Source organism: Poecile atricapillus, chromosome 10 (genome assembly GCF_030490865.1).
Source record: "Poecile atricapillus isolate bPoeAtr1 chromosome 10, bPoeAtr1.hap1, whole genome shotgun sequence".
Classification (NCBI taxonomy): Eukaryota; Metazoa; Chordata; class Aves; order Passeriformes; family Paridae; genus Poecile; species Poecile atricapillus.
The window spans coordinates 3,244,752-3,264,029 of NC_081258.1; the positions used below are offsets into that span (position 1 = coordinate 3,244,752).

The following is a 19,278-nucleotide window of genomic DNA, read 5'->3' on the forward strand; positions in this document are numbered from 1 at the left end:
TTTTCAACAGTGCAGTTTTTTACGTCTTTATCACCACTGAACATTTTGAAGTAAAAAAAAAAAATAAAAATCAGCAAATTAGATCAAAGTGATGTAATCTTTGGATCCCTTTATTCCTGTGGCCTTCATATACATACACAGACACAAATGACCAGGTTTCTATTTCAGCATATCAGAAAGTTGCAACTAGTTATCCAGAAGTGGCAAAAAGTCCATACTGTCATTTGTGACTTCGTGGTCTTAGAACCAGAGTCTCAATGTCTCCAAGCTACGGTCTATCAAAATGCAAACAACTTCAAACACTAAGAATTCTTTAAATTGCTCATTTCTACAGGTATTACAACAAAGTTAACGTTTCAAGAATTGACAAATGGAGACAGACTTTTATCCCAGGCATTCCAGGAGAATCACCAACTCGTGTGCCTGGTCCATTATTAAAAAAAGTTAATATTTCTCACTAAGTAAAATTAATTGCAAATCTTGACATATGAAAATTCCTTTTCACCTTTTCTTTGAAAATATCTCCTTAACTTGGTCAAATCCTGTGATATGCCAGAAACTACAAAATCAAATTCTTGCAAGAGCAGTGAAGCGTGTATCCAGTTTTGTGTAATGGAAGAACATTTTCAAAACTTCATTATAGTCCAAATATAAAATCAAACATTTAAGCTTGAAAAGCTGCTAAAGAAAAAAACCCCCAACTAATTCAGTGTTCTTCAGCATATCAACTTTCTGCAATAACAGTATGTTTACCGACTTAAAAATGTTTATTCTTTAAAAAATTAGTTGCTTTTTATACAGCTATACAAAGTTTGTAATGTTTCTTTGGCAATGGGATATAATGGAATTTTACAACTATATAAAAACTTTCCTTTGCCTAAGAAACAGTATTTACTGTGTGTACATATCTGACTGACAAAGCAAGTTTTCTACTGTCCAGCACCCTAGTTGATACAAGAACAACTACCTCAAAAGGGATTTTACAGGATTTCCAAAAAACAACCTTCGGTGGGTCAAAACACTCACAGTATCGACGGCCTTCTGCATACCATTGTCCTTACAACTTGAAGCAATTATCAAATACAGTTTAGTAATAAGAAAAATCCTTTCAGTGATGAAAAAATACTTAAACTCCATCGAAGTACTGCTTATAATTAACTATACATAAGAAATTACTTATCCTTCTGTCTCAAATATATTTAATGCTTACTGTTTTCAAAGATGGCCATTTCTCAAAAGTAACTGCATTACACCCCTTTGAAATTAAATAGTTAAATCCCAGTGCTGGTGACAAGTATACAGCAAATTCATTCTTTGCAGAGATCAAAACTAATTCTCTGATTCAAGAAGATCTAGACGTTCACCTGGTTTCAGCTTTCTTGTAGACTACGCAGCAACTTTGTTGTCTTTCTAGAGGGAAGAGAAGCACAGTGTTAAAATTCGTTTTGCAAAACAAACCTTACAAACCAATCTGGGCAACAGCCCTGGGAGCAGTTGTGCTGTGCTGGCTATTCCCCATGTCCTGCAGCAGAAGGGAGACCTCCGGAGGAGATCAGGCTGGCATCTGGTCAAAGCCCCTCAGTCTGGCACTGAGGAGAGCAGCTCTTCATTCCAAATAGAAGCACAGCACAAATCCTCAGCCCTTACACCATCTCCTACTCAACTGGAAGGCAGCAAGATCTTGTTTAGAAATTCAAATTGCTAATCTTTGATCCCTCATTTCCATTCACGTTCAGCTACCCAAAGTTTCTTTTAGTCACAGGACTAACTGTTGCGAACTAATCAAGGAACAGCCGAGGATGTCTCACAACAGAGAGGAATATGCTGTGATGAAACCCCTCATTTTTTTAATTAAAAAAAATTAAATTTCTATCAAAGATCAGAGATTCTTGTTTGCAAAACTCTAACTGCTCATGCAGTAAACTAATAGAAGTTGCTCTACTGTCCCAGTCAGAACTCTAAAAGCCTAGTTTATCTGAACCAATGTAGATTGTTGTCTTTCTTACTGATTTTAACCAGTACACCAGTCAATAGGATTTGTGCCAACACATTTCACAATGATTCAGAAGTTTGTTGCACACTGGAAGCAAGTTAAATTATTCCTTTTCATTCTTTGTATTTTACAATATTGCTTGGAAAATGCTTGCAATTTACATTTCTAACACTTGCATTCCATCTGTAGAACTCTTTTTTCCCCTTCCTTTTTCTTCTCCTCCCCAATACCAGCTATCAAATAGCTATTCAGGTCATGTGATGAAAGACAACCTTTATTTTTGATTGCTGTTGATCGTAAAATGATGCAATGTAACTAAAATTTCAGCATTAATGGACTTTCAAAAAGTAGCTCAGAGTCCCTGCCGAATGCCACTCAAGAAATTCTTGTTCAACATCAAATCTAAAGGCAGGAGATTTTGAGCACTCCTTTCCCAGAGCAGTGGATTGGGTCAGAGCCACGAGCAGTGCACCTTACCCTATACTCGAAGTCAGCGAACTCCCTCCCTCCGCGGCCTCCTCGGAAGCCGCCGCGGAAGCCGCGGGGGGCGGGGAAGCCGCCCCTGCCGCCCCCCCGGCCTCTGCCCCCTCGGAAGCCGATGACGCCCCGGCCCCTGTAGCCGCCGCGGCCGCGGTTGGGGCGCAGGGGGATGCCGAAGGTCTCGGCGTTCAACCGCCGCTCCTCGGCCCAGGTCGGTCGCCGCTCCCTGCAGCACAGAACGAACACGGATTGCTGTGAAACACTCGGTGAGGAAGGGAGAGGCGCCAGAAAGCGCCCGAGATGAAAAATGATGCATTAATCACATGGGAAATCTCCATGGTATCCCTTCCACAAGAACCCAGGTGTCTGCTACACTTCACTGGACTCATCAAGAAGGAACATATTACAGAGTCATTAATTAGATATTAATAATGCTCTAAGAGTTTGCCATATTGAAGAACACACTCTGCATCCTCTGCACACAGTATCATTTAAAGCAAGAAAACAGTTTACAGTTACAGATGTTATTTTATCTGGCTTCGAATACAATCAACAACTCCCCCTCCTGCAAGTCAAAATAGGTCAGCAATCCACATTGTCATGTCTAATAAAAATGCAGCAGCACAAGATAAGCTTTAATTTTCCTGAAATGCTTTCTGCCCACTTGAATAACACTACTAGCCAAGACAGTTATGTAATCTGCTTAGAAACCATTACAAAAGCAGGGTCATAATTGATTTAACTGAAGTGTTAATTTAGGACCAAAGCAAAACAAACAAAACAAAACAAACCCCCCCCATCTTAGTAAATCTGGGAAGGAGATTCTAGAGCCTGTGCATTAAGTTCTAAAAGCATGGCTCTAAAACATCTTAAAATACCTTGCTATGACCACATTGCACCTGCCCACAAAGAAATTTTGTGCTTCTCATTCCTGTTTTATTTTTGCCAGCTGCAGAGGAAATAAGCTCTAATCACCTTTGATTCAGAGCTGACTGGAATCAGTAGCACTGACAGTAGTGTAAGATATAAACATGCATTAAGCACACTAACAAGCTTCTCCTTGCAGGACATACCTATTGTCATCACAGGAAATGTTATCAAAGAAGGATTTGGTTTTGTCATAGTAGCAATTGGGTCCAAGTGGATCTTCCTCATCGGCATTCCCTTCGCTGTTTTGGGTATCAACACCTGAGTCACCTTTGTCTTCTCCATTTACAGGCTTCTCTGGTTTCTCAAGTTTATCTTCTGGAAAACAAAAAGAAAACAGAAGCCTAAAAAACCCAGCAGTATCCACTTCTTCCCAGTCAGAGAGGAACTATACTGAATGCTACAAAAATAATTCAGTGTGGAAGTCAAATAATTTCACATGTAAATTAGAATGTGTTGCTGCTGTTGTTTGGAGGTTTCTATGCTTCCTGTGGGTTTAGTTAACAAAAAAACCCTGGGCAGAATGGATTTGATAGCCATCTATTTTCTCCCCTCTTTAGCTACCTCCTTCCTGGGCTTAAGAGCCTCATTCAGTGAATCCTCCTGAAAGCCATCCCATGGTTTTGTTGTCCTTCTCCTTTGTCTTCTGGTTTTGCTGTTATCTCCTTCAAGATGCAGGGCCAGCATTCTGATTCTATGTTGTATTTATTTCCTAATAATGCTAAAAGTTCAGCTTACTGTTTTGACTGGTACTGAAAACAAAGCTGACAGTTCAACACCTGCAGCTATTACTATCTTCAAATCTCATTCCTAAATGTATACAGCTTAAATCTCACAATGCTGTGCATAAACTTCATGTAACTAGCTCAGCCTTTCCACACCACAAGAATTACCACACTCAGAAACATTTCTACAGCTATTTATAGCTGTAAATTATACTCTATGTAATACATATTATAAATTATATTATAAAATACTATAATACTAATATATTATGCATATAAAACATATATAGTATTTTATATATGATATATTATATGCATAATATTATAGCTTTCCCTTTTCCATTTATTATTCTGAAAAAAATAACAGTACCAACAGCAAACCAACTCACTGAAAAATGATCCAGAAAAACAGGCGAGCACCACAGGACAGATCTTATGGGACTCAATGGATGTTTTTACTCTACACTGAAATCTGACCATTTATTGCCACCTTTTGTTTCCCAGCTTTTAGCCAATCATTCACTGAAATAGGGAACTCACTATATTAACCTGCAACAATTTTGTCCAAAAATAGTAGCAGCAGTGCAACAAACAGGTGGCTGGTCACAAGAGAATGAGGTAATCAAAACAGAAGCCTGCTAGAAAACAAGTGCTGGCAGCATGGTTTCTAACTACTCCTGGGTTCCTCTGGAAAAGGATAAAAGCAAGGAAATACTAGAAACCTTCAAACAAGCTCTCCTGCATACTACAGTGAAGTTCTCATCCTAAACTCCTTTGCTTTTGGTCTGTAATTGACATTATAATTTTGGTCTAATAATTGAAAACCTAAAATATGGATTTTCTTTTATTGCATCCTTTCCAGAGCTTTAAAGTCACAAGCATTATTGGGACTTCTGGGTAAGTAATCTGCATTTTTAACAGAGACTTGTTAGAACGTCACAAATAATATCTGATAGCTAAAATTTTTTAAAGACTCAAACATTGAGCCAAGTATTTAATTAACATATGATCCCAGTTTACTTATTAATTGGCTTTTAAATTTATTTTTTAATGACTGCAAACAAGACTCAGTACTATATGCCTTTTAAGAGTTTTCTCCAAGGTAGGATCAAAACAGCAAGACAGCTTTTCCATGCTCAAATATAAAGCAAAAATTGGTTTACCTTTTAATTTAAGTTTGTTATGAAATTCTCTATCAATTTCCTCCTTATTGAATTGTGCATTTGCACTTTCAAAGTCAAAGTCCTTCTCAAACTTCATTGGACCATCCCTCCTAATACCAAATCTTCCTCGGCCCCCTCTGTGACCTCCACGGCCTCTCCGTGCTGCAGGTGCACCTGGAACTGAAAAGAGGGAAATTCTGTTTGGTTTTGCTTTGTGGATCCGCTTTTCTCTGAGGGTGGTGGAGGGTATTTTGGTTTTTTGGTTTGCTTTCTAATTCCTGGGGTAACAGCTTGGGACTTCAGAAGTGCATGAAGAGAATGCCTGTTGTTTAATGTCCCATCAGAGCAGCTTGTAATTTGTAAATTCACTTACAGTAATGATGGCACAGACAGCATAATAGTACTAAATCTGTGTGTTAAAAGACTCTCTAAAAGTCATTAAAAGCTTTTGGAACAGGAGTTAAAATATTAGTAGTGTTTCAGTCAAGTATTTTTCTAGAAAGTCTTTTATTTCATACTATTATGTTTATAAATCCCTGAATGGTCCTTGATTTACATTTTTATTTAAATTGATTGCTTAGTATAAACCAACAAGAAGAGATTTTTCTCTTTAACGTTGACTTTATTTCCTTGTATTCTTCTGGCTCAATGCAAAGTTGATACCCTCTCAAGGCAAAATGTGAAAGAATTTATTTATTTTAGCAAATTTAAAAAAAACTTATTGGTCTGAAAGCAATGATAGCTATTTCTCAAAACATGATTTACCAATTTGTCGTTTGTTTTCATTTCTGAGTTCATTTTCTGATCTTGAAACCTTGTGTGCTTCAGCTAAAGTTGGAAATAAAAACATGATTTGTTTATCCAATTAGGTATTTTTGATCATACTTTTGTATATATAGTTCAGATTTTAAAAAAAAATCCAAACCTATAAATGGAAACCACATGTTTAAATCATAAAAGAAAAAAAAAATTTAGAATATATGCTTAAATTTAAAAAGAAATATGTATCTAATCCAGATCTCTGCTGGCCAACCTACCAGTAATAGCAGGACAATTCCTATGTATTACCCTTTAAGAGAACACTTTGTATGTGTATGGAAGGAATTAAGCTGTATGAAAACTATCCAAAGCTACCTCGTCTGTGCTCTTGGTTCTCTAGGGATTTTTGGCTTGCAGACACCAAAGGTCTGGTTTGTACAGGACTCCTCCTCCCTACTGGTGCTGGAGTGGGCAGGTGGGCTGAAGCTGTTTGTACAGCTTGTTCCATGGTGGGGCTCCTTCTCAAATGGTCCATCTGAGGGCTTGAACGACCTGGGGAAAAAATAAAACAAAACCAAACCCCACAGGATTATTTCTCATCTACAAAGGTGAGTTACTGATCTCAACCAATCTAGACTCACAGGTTTATCTGGCTGAGCAGTCAAGACAGCTGAGTCAAAAAAAAAAAAAAATTCTGCACCATCAGATCCACTAATTCAGAATAAAGGATATTTAGAAATACCCCTTCCTCCAGTCTAAAAGGAAATAATGGGCAGAACACCCAATCCCTACCAACCCATTAATGATGTGCATTTAGCTGAGGAATGAAACTTAGGCATTGATTGGAGATAAAAATGCTCCTTCTGCCTCCCTAGGATGCCAGGTAGGAAGGGGCTGCTCCCCAAGGCAGCAGTGCTGCTGTGCTCAGGCTCTGCTGCAGGATCCCTGCCCGTGCACGAACAGCTCTGGGAGCTGCCCCACACAGCACTGCTCACACAGAGCCACTTGCAGCACGAGGGGCTGGAGGCAGCAGCACCATCAGAATGGAGCCACTGATCCAGCCAGACAAGTTTACAACATCAAATAGGTAAACCTACTAAGAAATTAGAATAAGACTCAAGTCCCAGGGAATAAAAGAACAAGGCTCTACCTCATTACAAAACAAAAGAAAAACAAAAAATAAACCAAACCCACATAAACCTATGAATGAAACAGAACACAAAAATAAATCCAACCATCCCACGCTTGTAATCTACAAAGACCAAAAATATTTCCCAAAGCAAACACACTGAGAAAAAACCTGTTAGTGCCCCACAGGAAATGCTGTGGCAGAATGTATGTTCACCTGCAGCATAAGTCATATATATTCATACATGTCCATGAATCATACAGGCTTTAACTACAGAAACTCAAAACTACTTTTTCAACAGAGAAATTCTCAGCATACTTTTGCCCCTTGAATAAATCCAACAAAGTAGAACCTATTTTTGGCAACCCACTCAACTAGTCCTAGAAAACTCCTAATGGGTATACAAATGGAATTTAGGAAAAAACCTGTTTGTTATAAGTGTTTTGCTCTTTAACATGACTGCATAATTTAAAAATGGCATTAGGAATATATCTTGGCACATACTTTGACAGTAAGGAAAAGTGGAAGAGCAGGAAATAATGGGGTTTGAGTTTTCAAGGAGCAATATTAACAACATTTGCACAAAGGGTGAGGGTGAAGTTGCCCAATGTTTACTTTCTTTTTTCTTTGCCATTCAATTATCATCCAGAATCTCATTTTTTCCAGTATTACATAAATTATCCATACAGTTCCTGTTACTGTTTAGCTCACTTAAGTGTCATGTCACTATCTCTACAGGAAATCAAGTCTGCTGTTAATATCATATATGTAACTATACATGAACGGAAGAACTAGAGTTAAGAATAAAGATTTTAAAATTCTAACCTGAAAGACGTTCCATTTCAATCAGTATGAAGCATCTGCAGCTCTGTCATGTTATCAGTGAAACTAAATACTGAATTTCCACATGCACCTGTTTACTAACATTACTTCACATAATTAAGTCCTATTTCTCAGTACAGATGCTTTAAGGGTAACAATAAATGCGTTACTACCTGCAGCAGTCCAAGATGTAGAGAAAACACATTTAAGAGCAAACACAGAGCCTCTCTGTGTTTCCTAGGTTTAATACCAAGTGTTTTCATGAGAGAATTCACCTGTTTGGTTGGCATTTCCAGCAACCACCAAAATCACAAGGACACAATTGTTCAAAGAAAGACTGAAGTCACTAAAAAAGATTTTACCTTGAGACATCTGTGATTTTAGTGATCTTGCATCTGTTGTAAATGCAGAACCAACTGCAGTGCTTTGGGACATGCTAGCACTGCCTGAAGAGTCTGTTCCAAAAGATGTTAAAGAACCTCCTGCTTTGAAAGAAATAATATAGTTGTAAAATCTGTTTTAGAGTTGCTTTTTTTAATTAGCACTAAATGATTAGTGAAGCTTTATTAGGCAGTTACTCTAGAGTACATGTAAGTCTGCCCATCCCATACACTTTTTGTTTAATAAAACAGATGTATGCTCATAAGCTTGTAAGACCAATATCTTGATTTTTTTAATCTAAAATGAAAAATAAAAGAGCACTTCTAACTTCACCATCACAAGTATCAACAAAACAGTCATTTTACAGAGCCATACATGTTATTGGTACATATCTCCATTTACGATCCTTTCAGCAAAAATGTGACTGCCACATCTTAATTAATTGATATCAAATTACAGCCAATTCTACAGCCTTTCTTTCGCATGGCTAACACTTTCAGTACCAGCTGTAACACTGCTGCCATAACAGTTACAAGACTGTAAGTTCCTATGAGGAAAACTAAGCTGTGAAATAAACTCTCAGGGTGGAAGGCAAGTTGGTTGGTGAGTCTCAGAGAGAATGTGCAGGATAAAGGAGCAAGTAGCCCATACAGCTCACAAACACTTCCAGTGCATATTTCCCACCTAACTAACACCTCACGAACAGCTGGAGGACTGTGCTGGCACATGGCTGCTGAATAATCCAAATCCTTACTTAAGGCACACAGCGCCTGGTCAACCCAACAGCACAGCTATGGGGCTTCTCTGGAGGGGCTGCCTCTACCACTTGTGAAATACAATGAATACTTGTCCCTCTGAGATAGGTGTTTAGTTCTCAATCGTAATTATTTTGATTTAAGATGCAAAGACTACGAAGAACTGTCTACTTTTGAGCTAAACTGCAGAACTAACAGAGATGGAGGACTTAGACTCTGCCTTAGGATAAGACTGATGAAATTCTAAGCAGTGACTACTGTCTGTGCACACACAGAGCTTCACTCCCAGGAAAACACCTACCAACTCCCACAGCGCCGAACTGCTGCCCCACCAGCGGGCTCGGGCTGAACTGACTGTACGCAGGCATCCTGCCAAAAGGACCATAGGACCCCACAGACTGGAATGAAGATGTAGTCGAAGATCCTAGTGAAGACTAAAGACAAAACACACACACACTAGCAAAAATGCGTATTTACACAAAAATTAGGAAATAGTTCTGTGAGGCAAGAAATGTAGAAACTCTAAAATAAACATTTTCAAAAGTATGTACAGCTTAGAAAGCACTTTTACCCTTCCACCATGGCAGACCTGTGGAAACAGTACCACAAAATTTTGCAATCTTCCCTATAACCTCAGACACTGGACTCTCTTGTCCAACACACACATATAAGCTTTGTTGGTAAATTTAGAAAGAGTCCTATCTTTTTCCTTGAAGATTCAAACCCCACAGGTACAATAAGACACCCAAGCATACTGGAGGAGGCTGGGGTTACCACTGTTATTTGGGTTCCCAGTAACACAACTTCACCACTCTTGACTACAACTGAGAAGGACTTGCACCAAGTTTAATAAAAGTCCGTGGAGAAACGCAAAGGCACCTTGTAAGGAAGTTCAAGAATTTTATCCTACAGAATAGATAAAGCAGTAGAATTGTATTACATGGATTTATCAACCTCCATTTGAAGCAAGATATTTCCTCTTGCTCTCAGGGATGATTTCAAGATACCCCATAAGCACAATCAGAGGCAACAAATTTCTGAGGAAACTCTTTATCAGTCTGTTTACTATAAAATGGCAGACTAATTAAATCTGAAGGCTTCAAGTTTTAAGTCACTTTCCCCTCAGAAACCAAGTACTCACTACTCAAGTAACTGCCTTATAGTATGAAGCCAGTTTAAAAACACGTAACTAGATGAAACACTTTAAAGTTATAGTTAGCAAAAAATGTTGAACATTGAAACAAAAATAACACAAACAAGCAAACAAAAGCAAAATCAATGATCTGGAGATATTTCAGCATCTACTCCATTTGATTCATAGTAAGTCTGATCTTCCCAAGAACTATGTGTCCCCCTAAGCCAAGTCCTTTTCAAAAAAGGCATCAAGACCTACATAACATCATTAGTTGGTTTTGAAAAGACAGCAGCTTTGGTATGTAGTGGACAGTGCTAGAGTTAGATCTCAACCTTCATTTTCACAGTTCAAACTGTGAAAGGAGAAAATCCAGAGTTCTTTACATTGTGTTGTGAACCTTACAGCGATAAACACTTTAATTTTTAAGCACTTAGCTAGAGAGCACTTAACCTAGCAAGTTACCTCTTCAGCAACAATTATTTACAACTCTGTTTTGACATACCTGAACAATAGCAGGGTCCTGTGGCAAGGAGCACTGAGGTTTTGGTGGCTCACAGACAGTCAGGTCTTTGATGTCGCTGCCACGGAATATAATGTACTCGAAGACTTCATCGCGAGGTGGGATGGGTCTGTCCGTTGGTCTGTCTTCTGTACCAAAGGAGCGAACTGCAAAGTTGGGAAGGGAGAATAAGAATGAAACGTCCCACATTCAACAAAAGGGTTTAAAATATACAGAGACCAACAGCTTTAAATAAAAAAAAAATAAAATTTCATTGAGAAAAAACTTCTATTGAATTGGCATCATATTCTTTATCATTACGAACTCTCCTCAGACAAACAAGTAATTTTAGATAAAAAATCTGAGTTAAAATCCAAGCTGAAAGACTGAGAGATCATTTATGCAACCAATTACATGTTGAATATTTCAACTGTTTTGTGAAGGTAAGGGGAAGCAGCAGAGCAGGTTTTTTTTGTCTGGTAAGTCAATCCTATGAATCGACGAATACATGAGTTTACTTCATATTTCTGTATTTGCAAAACAGGAAAAAATATGCTAATACTACTAGAAGCCAGAATATTAAAAATGATCAAATGTGAATTTCTCAAGAGATTAAAAATTTAATAAAACAACAAGAATTCTGTGGTATGTATATACAATTTTCACTAAGCAAAATGCATTCTTCTTGCTGGTGTAAGGTTCATATGATCTCTGCCAAATTAGGTAAACTCACTGGGGCATAACTATCTTCCTAGTGTGCACCATACCAAGACATTAAATTCCTTGTATGAATTCCAACAGCTTTCTGACTGCACAGCAACGAAGCAATCAAGCTTTTCCTTTTGCACTACGTATAATCACTACATTGTACAAGTGATACCATCACTTTGCTGTCACTGCCCTCTCAGAAACTTTTCCTTACCCTTAGACTGCCAACCCTGGGTGAGTATCAAATGAAACAAATAACTGAAGAAGAGATTTGTCTCAAAGGGCTAGTTTTGTAAGCAAAAACTAACCAATGGATTGAAACCAGAGAGGGGAAAAAACCAAGCCCCCAAAATCATGACAGTCACATTCAATCACAATCTCATCAACTTGTAGCGGCTTTAACAATCCCTCATGACTGTTTTTCCTCCAGCCTTTCAGAAAGTGCTTGTTTGCTTTGCAAGGTACAGGTTATGCTGAGTAGAAAAAAAAGATCTGTACTTTGCTTTAATTTACCAGAATCAGATTTCCCTCCATTTTCAGATGCATCAACATTTTGGAGACATCATTAGGCACTTTTTTTCAGCCATAGAATCATTAGTCAAGAAAAGCAGTCTCCCATAGAGATGCATAAAGTAATTCTGAGTCATTTCTCAGGCTGCACCAGCCATCTTCCATCACTGTTGCTTCCTGTGATACTGCATAAACAGAGATTAACAGTCAGGTATTACATTTTTTTCAAGAAGCATAATTCAGGGGTAAAGAGATCATGTCCATATTACAAAGAAAAATAGTATTAAGTGGTTACAATTATTTTGTTTGTGTATCATCTAGTGAGATAACTTTCATTATCTTTTGTGCTTCTGTGCATCTGAAAGTCTGCTCTGAATGGTACTACAAAATGTGAGCAATGTAAAAAGGCACACACTGTTTAGTTAATGTCAGTCCTTGTTAGAAGAGGAATCTGTCTTCTTTTCCTCTACAGAAAAAAGTGTCTGAAGCTTAAGAATTTGCAGAAATTAACTCAAAGTAATGCACAGTAGCTTAATAATATTATCAATGGGTTGTGTGCATTCCTGTAGTTCATTCCATTGCGTTTTATTCACCAGGCTTTTCTATTTCACTATCTTAACCATGGATCTACCCTCTTTCTTTTTTTCTTTTCTTTCTTTTCCTTTTATACTCTAATTTATCAGAAAATTAATAAATTATCTTGGACTTTCATGCCATCATTTGACCTGCTGCCTTGGTAAATAAAACCAAAGTTTATTCTGTACTGCTTCTCTCTGTCCCATACTGAAATGGTTTCTCCAGTAGCCATTTTGTCTACAAAGGTGAACAAAAATGGCCAGAGTATGATCAGGAAGTTACCAAACATTTTACCTTCTAGCTAAAGTGAAGAAACTACTCTATAGCAACACCACAGAGAAAGGGTAGGAAGTTAGAGGGTTGCATCTTGCCTTTACATGGAAATAAAAATCTGATGAACTGAGGAAGAAATATGCTTTGAAAGTATTTCTCTTAAGTCAGAGCTACACTGGACACTAACACTACACTGTTCTAACACCTGGTAATTACCTTTCTTCATTCTAAACCAATTAAAAAAAAAAAAAGAGAACCACCAGACTTTCATCTACTAAAGCGCTGAAAGAAGTAAAGGGATTTCAGTGCATGTTAAAAAACCAATGTCTTTCTCCACACCATGAAAATACCATAACATCAAAAGGAAGTTTTTCAATGCCAAAATTTAGAACTGATCTTTAAGAGATTCAACTGTCTATGTAGCTAACTCAAGACACTGATATGGTTGCCAATGGTTTAGCAATAAAACACATCAAGACTTGCTACTAGAAGTTTGATTCTTCCTTTATCTCTCTCCTGCCTCAAATCAAACTGGTTTTACCACAGCCTTCTGCAAAATATAAACACAATTTCATCCAATGAAGATTTGCTCTGCTGGAGAAGAGTAAGTAAACTCCCCTGATTTGCAGTTCAGACTCACCCTCTTGCCACAAGCAACCAAAATAACCACCCCAAGTCCAATTTCCTTTTAAAGCAGGAACCAGAACTGCATGTACAGCAATCTTAGGAAGGGCTACTTAATGAGTCCACCCCAGTCAGAGTAGCATTCAGGAGCTGAAAGTTACTTTTTGTATTTTGCAAAGGCATACCTCTCTTTACAGTTTCTGTCTTCCTCACTTAGATTAGGATTTAACACAATCTGAGCTCATGAAAGTAATTAGTCTAATATTAGAAGTGGCCTGTATTAACAGGATTTTAGAAAGAAATAGCTTTTACCATGTTTTCTCATACTCAGAAATATTAAGTTGCCAGAGTATCAAGAGCACAAGGTACTGGAGCAGCAGCTGGCTTAGAGCTCTATCCAGCTCTGTCTCTTGAGGAATTTCCTCAGACTACTTCCTTCCTCCAGAACAAGGTGCAGTGGTTCATATATAACAAAATACTGAACAGTGAGGGGAGATGAAAATAAGCACGTGAAAGACAATCTTACAACTGTGGTAAATCTAATTAATCTTACCTTGTCAATTTCAGGATTGTTTTTTTCTTTGGTTTTTGAAAGAGCTAAACTGCCCTAAGGACTAGCAAACAAAAGGACAAACAGTACATGTTAAAAACAAACTTATTCTTTGTCAGTGTAAATACACACAATTAAGTAGCTAGCTAAAATAACTAACTCTCTTGAGCCTATTGATTTATATATTTGTGCCCAAGTAGTTCCACCAACTTCATATTAAAGTGCTGTGAGCAAATTTTTGTACAGATTTTGACTGTGATATTACTACTATACAATATTTTAATGCATATTACCATATTTTACTACTGTAGCGTTAAATGGAACATTGCAGCTTTCCCTGTCAGTTAATAGATATGATTACTTGTTGATTAACACAGGGAATCTAAGCAGAATGTTAGTCAGAAGTGAAGCCACTGACTCTGCTAGCAAGAGGACTGCTCCCCTACAGCATGAACTGCTGCAAGCAGTAGCTCAGTCTGTGCACAGCACTGACACTCTCTCCTCACTCCCTGAGGAGCAAATGCACACAGAAACCAGCTCCTCCTTGCTCCTAAGGCACCCAGGAGGAGCATGATGACTAAAATGAGACCACCACAGGGGAACAAGTCATTTCCAGGCTCATTCCTCCAGAACAATTAACTCAGCCTGCATTCCCTTACTTGCAGGAGATGGATGAGGGCAGTAGCCAGGAGTAGGCTTTGACAAGAGGAATTTTTCTGCTGTGACATACTGTGCACGAGTTTGGTTTGGCACACATGCCCTAACCTTCAAGACCCGCAAGGAGAATGTTACTTAACTGACTAAAAACTGACTAAAAACATTCATAAAATACTGATAGAAAATTAACCCTTCCCTTTCCTGCTCACACACCTGAATGAGCTCAACTCTTCACAAGATTTCAACTTTCCTCTGCATTTGTCTTTCATCTGCAAGTAATGTTCTGTAGAAGTCTAAAAGGGAAGTTTTCCTTTTGATGTGTCATTATGCCATGGACAACACTATCACAGATAGCTGAAAATGCCAGAAGTTTAAATACTTTTTAAAATTACCAAAAGCTGTTTCATTAATATCTATCAATTATAATGGTTCCAATGCAACTCTAATGGTCCGAGAGTTGCTAAGTGAGAACTGATGCATTATAGCAGAGGCAATATATAATTTTGTTTCTTATACTCACATACCTAAGGATTCCCTGTTGTTAAAGCCACAAAGCCTTTTCTGACCCAACATTATTGTTCCCACACAGCTTACCTGCATTAAAAATAACTCTCTCTAAAACAGTGCCTCGAAATAGAAAAGTGTTACGTATAACTACTATGAAAGATCACATCTCCTTTTTAATGCCACAACATTTAAGATCAAGCACTGTGATTATTCTGTAAATGCCCCAGGTAGGGCAGCAATCATTTTCCAACAAGAAAACTAACAATGGCTTAGCAAACTCCTCTTAGATTGCTTGGGCTTAATGATGTTTTAAAAATTATTAATGATTTTTTTAAAAACTAAATGTTAACTAGAACCAATAACTAGAAGGACATTTCAAGTTATTTTAACTTGAGGCTTGACAATAGGAGTGGGTTTTGGTTCCAGACACTGTCTCTGAGAAGCTGTCGATCCAAAGAAAACATTAGTACCAATAACATTTAAGAACCTCAAATGTCTGCACAGCTTGCTTACTGTTTGGAATCCATTATGGATGGATGCTTTCCCTGTTATTTAAATAATTATACACTTATACACTTTGTAAAAGGATGCATCACTTCATCTTATCAGACAGCAGCTTAGGTTAAAAAAATGTTATGCTCAATACTTAACAGTTCATATCTTTCTCTAATTGTGAGATACAGGTTACAAGTTTTGCTTAGTGAAGAGATCACAACATTGTAAACAAAATGCTGATTAGAGAACTAGAGCAGACTGCCCCAGTAAGGGAGAACTACAGTCTGTGCTGGCAATTCAAAAAACATATTTCTATCTGAAACCCTAGACAATTTAAGACAAATGAAGGCATTCCATGAATACAACTCTGTGAGATTAATCTCTGACTTTGGTTTAGCCTGCACAAATCCTATGGTTGGGCAAATCCGTGGCTATTCAAGAACAGACTCTATCTCTACTTTGGCACTTTATGTCACCATTTCAGTGACCTCAGTTAGAATATGAATAATGATAAGGTGCCCTGTGTTTAGCTCAGGGAACAGTTATGTCACACAGACTACACAGCTGAGCAAATGAAAGCATCAAGTGTTTTGGGGATTTTTTTTGTCTTTCTCTGGCAAAAAAGTTGACATTTGTGGTCAAGATTCCTACTAAACAGTTTTGGTTTGACTTCTGGACTCAGCACAAGAAGAAGAGGTAACTATTACCTGATCAACATAGTTACAGCTAGAGTACAAGTTCTGCTTCTTTCACCAATAGACCTGGCCAACAGTTAAGCACACTTGCCACCATACATATACACTGTCATATACATTCAATGGCCTAAGCCTTCAGAAACTTGAATACTCTCGAGTGGAGCATTCTGTTCATGAGCACAGAGAACTGCTCTACAGTCTAATATGGTTGTTAATTCATCAGCTCCAGATTAATCTCAAGATTTTTGGTTCTATGTGGCCTAGAAATACTGGTTTATTCTCTTCTGAATCATAACACTATTACAAAACACGCATTCTTCAGCTAACTCAGTCAAGTTTTATTAAAGTAAATTGAGTGGTTTAGAGTTACATTTCTGATGAGAGCTATGAGAAGAGAGTAGCTTAGACTTGTAACTTAGTTTGAACTACCTTAAATATGTACACTTTGGCAGACACACCACAATATGACTTAACCACTCTTGAGAAGTCATGCAAAATTGGCTCGGTCAGCACTAAATCAGTCTAATTTTGGACAAGACTATCACAAGGTTCTCAAAGATAGGATTCTTTTCCTATGTATTTTTGCATAAACCTTAACAATCACAGCATGCAACTGGAATTTCTGAACATATATTTTTAATCACAGTATCCAGCTTTTACTTGTATAAACCAAAACCAGCTGTCCTTTCAAAGTAGATAATGCAACTCCAGCCAGGCAATTTAACCTAAAGGCAACTTTAGAAATAAGTAAAAATCACATAATGAAAGCTAACTGCCCCGTAAACGAACTGTGCAAGCCTGGGACCAAACCCACTCTAGGGTGTTTCAAAGCCCATGTATCACCATTTACAAAACAGAGTAACCTATCCCTTAAACAATAACTGGGGGGCGGGTTGTTGTTTGCGAGGAGGGAAGGCCTTAAAGCACAAACAAGAATTACCACAAAGGCTCGCGAAAGCGAACACGCTGATGGTATGCACCAGCACCCGCGGCAGCTGTGCAGAACGGAACAGACCGGCGTTAAGCCTTTCCTATCAGCCAGGAACCGAGCTCTGGAATCCTCTCTGTCCCAAATATTTCATTTACACAAGGAGCAATTTTTCCTCTTACCTAATAGCTAGACAGACTCTCTGCTTTTACATATGGATTTAGATTACTTAGCAAGACTTCACAGATGCAAGAAGTGTAAAGGAAAAGAATGCTGAGTTTTGCAGAATCCATTATAAAAAGGTTATTAAAAGTTCTGACTTAATGTTTTACGTTGAGAATTAATTATCATGCATGAGAAACACTGAGGTCCTTCGAATGCCGAGTTTCAAAAATTCTTTTTGTTCCCCAGATCTCTTCTCAGAAAACCTGTTTTTTTAACTTTCTTATACATTCACTCAGATACCTCCTCTCTCGATATATAAATGTATCTATCTATATCTTCTGACCGATAACATCTTCATACCTATTCGAACTACATATACTATATACCTCCAAAATTAACAGTTTACGTTCAGCTTTTGTCGGTAATCCAGCACTCAGGATACCCTTCAGACCCAAGCTGTCTGCCGTCCTAAGATGCAGAGCAATCCACTCATGCACGGCCCTATACCCTGTAGGTCTAGAATTCTTAACGATGCAAAGAAAATCTTTCTAGCCTCGCCCTCCTACTCCCTTTCACACACTAGCTCTGAACCGCCGCGGGTTTCATACTTGCACTGTACTAGGAACACCTCTGAGCAGCCCCCGGCGCGGTACCGCTCCTGGCTGCTCCCCGCAGCGGGGGGATCAGGGGGACCGGGGCCTCGCAGCGCTGTCGCGGCGCCGCTCTCACAGCCAGACCCTCTCCCGCTTCCACCTCCCCCGCAGCCGCCCCGCCGGGAGGACGGCGGGACGAGGCGGGCTCTGATCGAGCTCCGCCGGGCCCCCAGAGGCGGCAGGCCGCCCGCCGGGCCTCCCCAGCGCCCGGACAGCGCCGCGGCTCCGGGTCCTCGCTCAATCCCGGTCCCGCGGCCTCGATCCCGTCCCGCGGCCGCGCTCCCCTCCCGCCCCTCCCTGAGCGCCGCCGGGCCCGCTCCTCCGGCCGGCCGCGTCCTTACCCTTGGCTAGCGCCACCGTGGAGTTCTCGGTGTCGATGGTGTACAGGATCCCCTCATAGCGGATCTCAGCCTTCGAGATGAGGCTGATCTTACTCCCGATGTAGGGCGTCCCCCCGCTCATGGCGCTGCTTCTCGGTCAGGGACACCCCTTCGCCGCTGCCGAGGGCTCTTTAAGCCAGGCACAAGCAGCCAAGCAAGCCCGACCCTGAGTCGTAGTAGGCGCTGTACTCCTGCCGCCCCGACCCGCCGCTCCCCGCACAGCGGAGCCCTCGGCACAACCCTCAGCGGAGCGCTCAACACGGCCCGCGCCCCGCGGCTCCCAACATGGCCGCCGCCTTCATCTTCCCTCACAGCGCCCCCCCCCGCCCGGCCCGCCAGGTGCATGCCGGGAGCGCGGCTACTCTCGCGATAACTGCGGGCGGGAACGGTGCGTCGGGGTCCCGCGCGTGACGGCGGGAGCGCAGCGCGGAGCTTCGGCCCGGCCCGGCCCCGCTCGGCCCTGCTCGGCTCGGCTCGGCCCGGCTCGGCCCCGCTCGGCCCGGCCCCGCTCGGCTCGGCCCCTCTCGGCTCGGCTCGGCCCCGCTCGGCTCGGCCCGGCGCCGCTCGGCTCGGCCCGGCCCCGCTCGGCTCGGCCCGGCCCCGCTCGGCTCGGCCCAGCAGCCCCCAGCGCTGCCCCACACCGGCGGTCCCGTGTCGTCGCTCGGCTGCCCCGGCCCTGGTTCAGCTCGTGTCACCGGGCAGGTGACAGCAGCTTTGGTGATGGGGGTTCCGGGGTGTTTGAGGGCCCGGTGGTTGAGTGGCGAATCCTGGTGACTCCCGAGAGCAGTG

At 40.3% G+C, this 19,278-nt stretch overlaps 1 protein-coding gene across 4 annotated transcripts; it reads right to left on the reverse strand.

Moving 5' to 3' along the window:
- Positions 1-94: 94 nt before the first annotated feature.
- Positions 95-18,821, reverse strand: LSM14A (LSM14A mRNA processing body assembly factor). Of its 4 annotated transcripts, none has more exons than XM_058846326.1 (10): positions 18,451-18,821; positions 10,772-10,935; positions 9,436-9,568; positions 8,361-8,480; positions 6,423-6,599; positions 6,054-6,116; positions 5,289-5,468; positions 3,547-3,718; positions 2,471-2,699; positions 95-1,410 (listed from the first exon to the last, which is right to left on the reverse strand). In XM_058846326.1, the coding sequence occupies exons 1-10, from the start codon at positions 18,569-18,571 to the stop codon at positions 1,387-1,389; spliced, it is 1,383 nt and encodes a 460-aa protein (XP_058702309.1). In that variant the 5' UTR covers positions 18,572-18,821; the 3' UTR covers positions 95-1,386. The 4 variants fall into 4 exon arrangements, with proteins under 4 accessions (XP_058702309.1, XP_058702308.1, XP_058702311.1 ...); XM_058846325.1 differs by having other exon boundaries at positions 8,361-8,483; XM_058846328.1 differs by lacking the exon at positions 6,054-6,116.
- Between the last annotated feature and the right edge of the window lie 457 nt (positions 18,822-19,278).

Excerpts from the sequence above, each read along its gene's own strand:
- LSM14A (XM_058846325.1), bottom strand. The coding sequence starts at position 18,571 with ATGAGCGGGGGGACGCCCTACATCGGGAGTAAGATCAGCCTCATCTCG. Across the intron at positions 10,936-18,450 it reads CACGGTGGCGCTAGCCAAGG|TTCGCTCCTTTGGTACAGAA; the intron begins GTAAGGACGCGG and ends CCAACTTTGCAG. Across the intron at positions 2,700-3,546 it reads ATTTCCTGTGATGACAATAG|GGAGCGGCGACCGACCTGGG; the intron begins GTATGTCCTGCA and ends TCTGTGCTGCAG.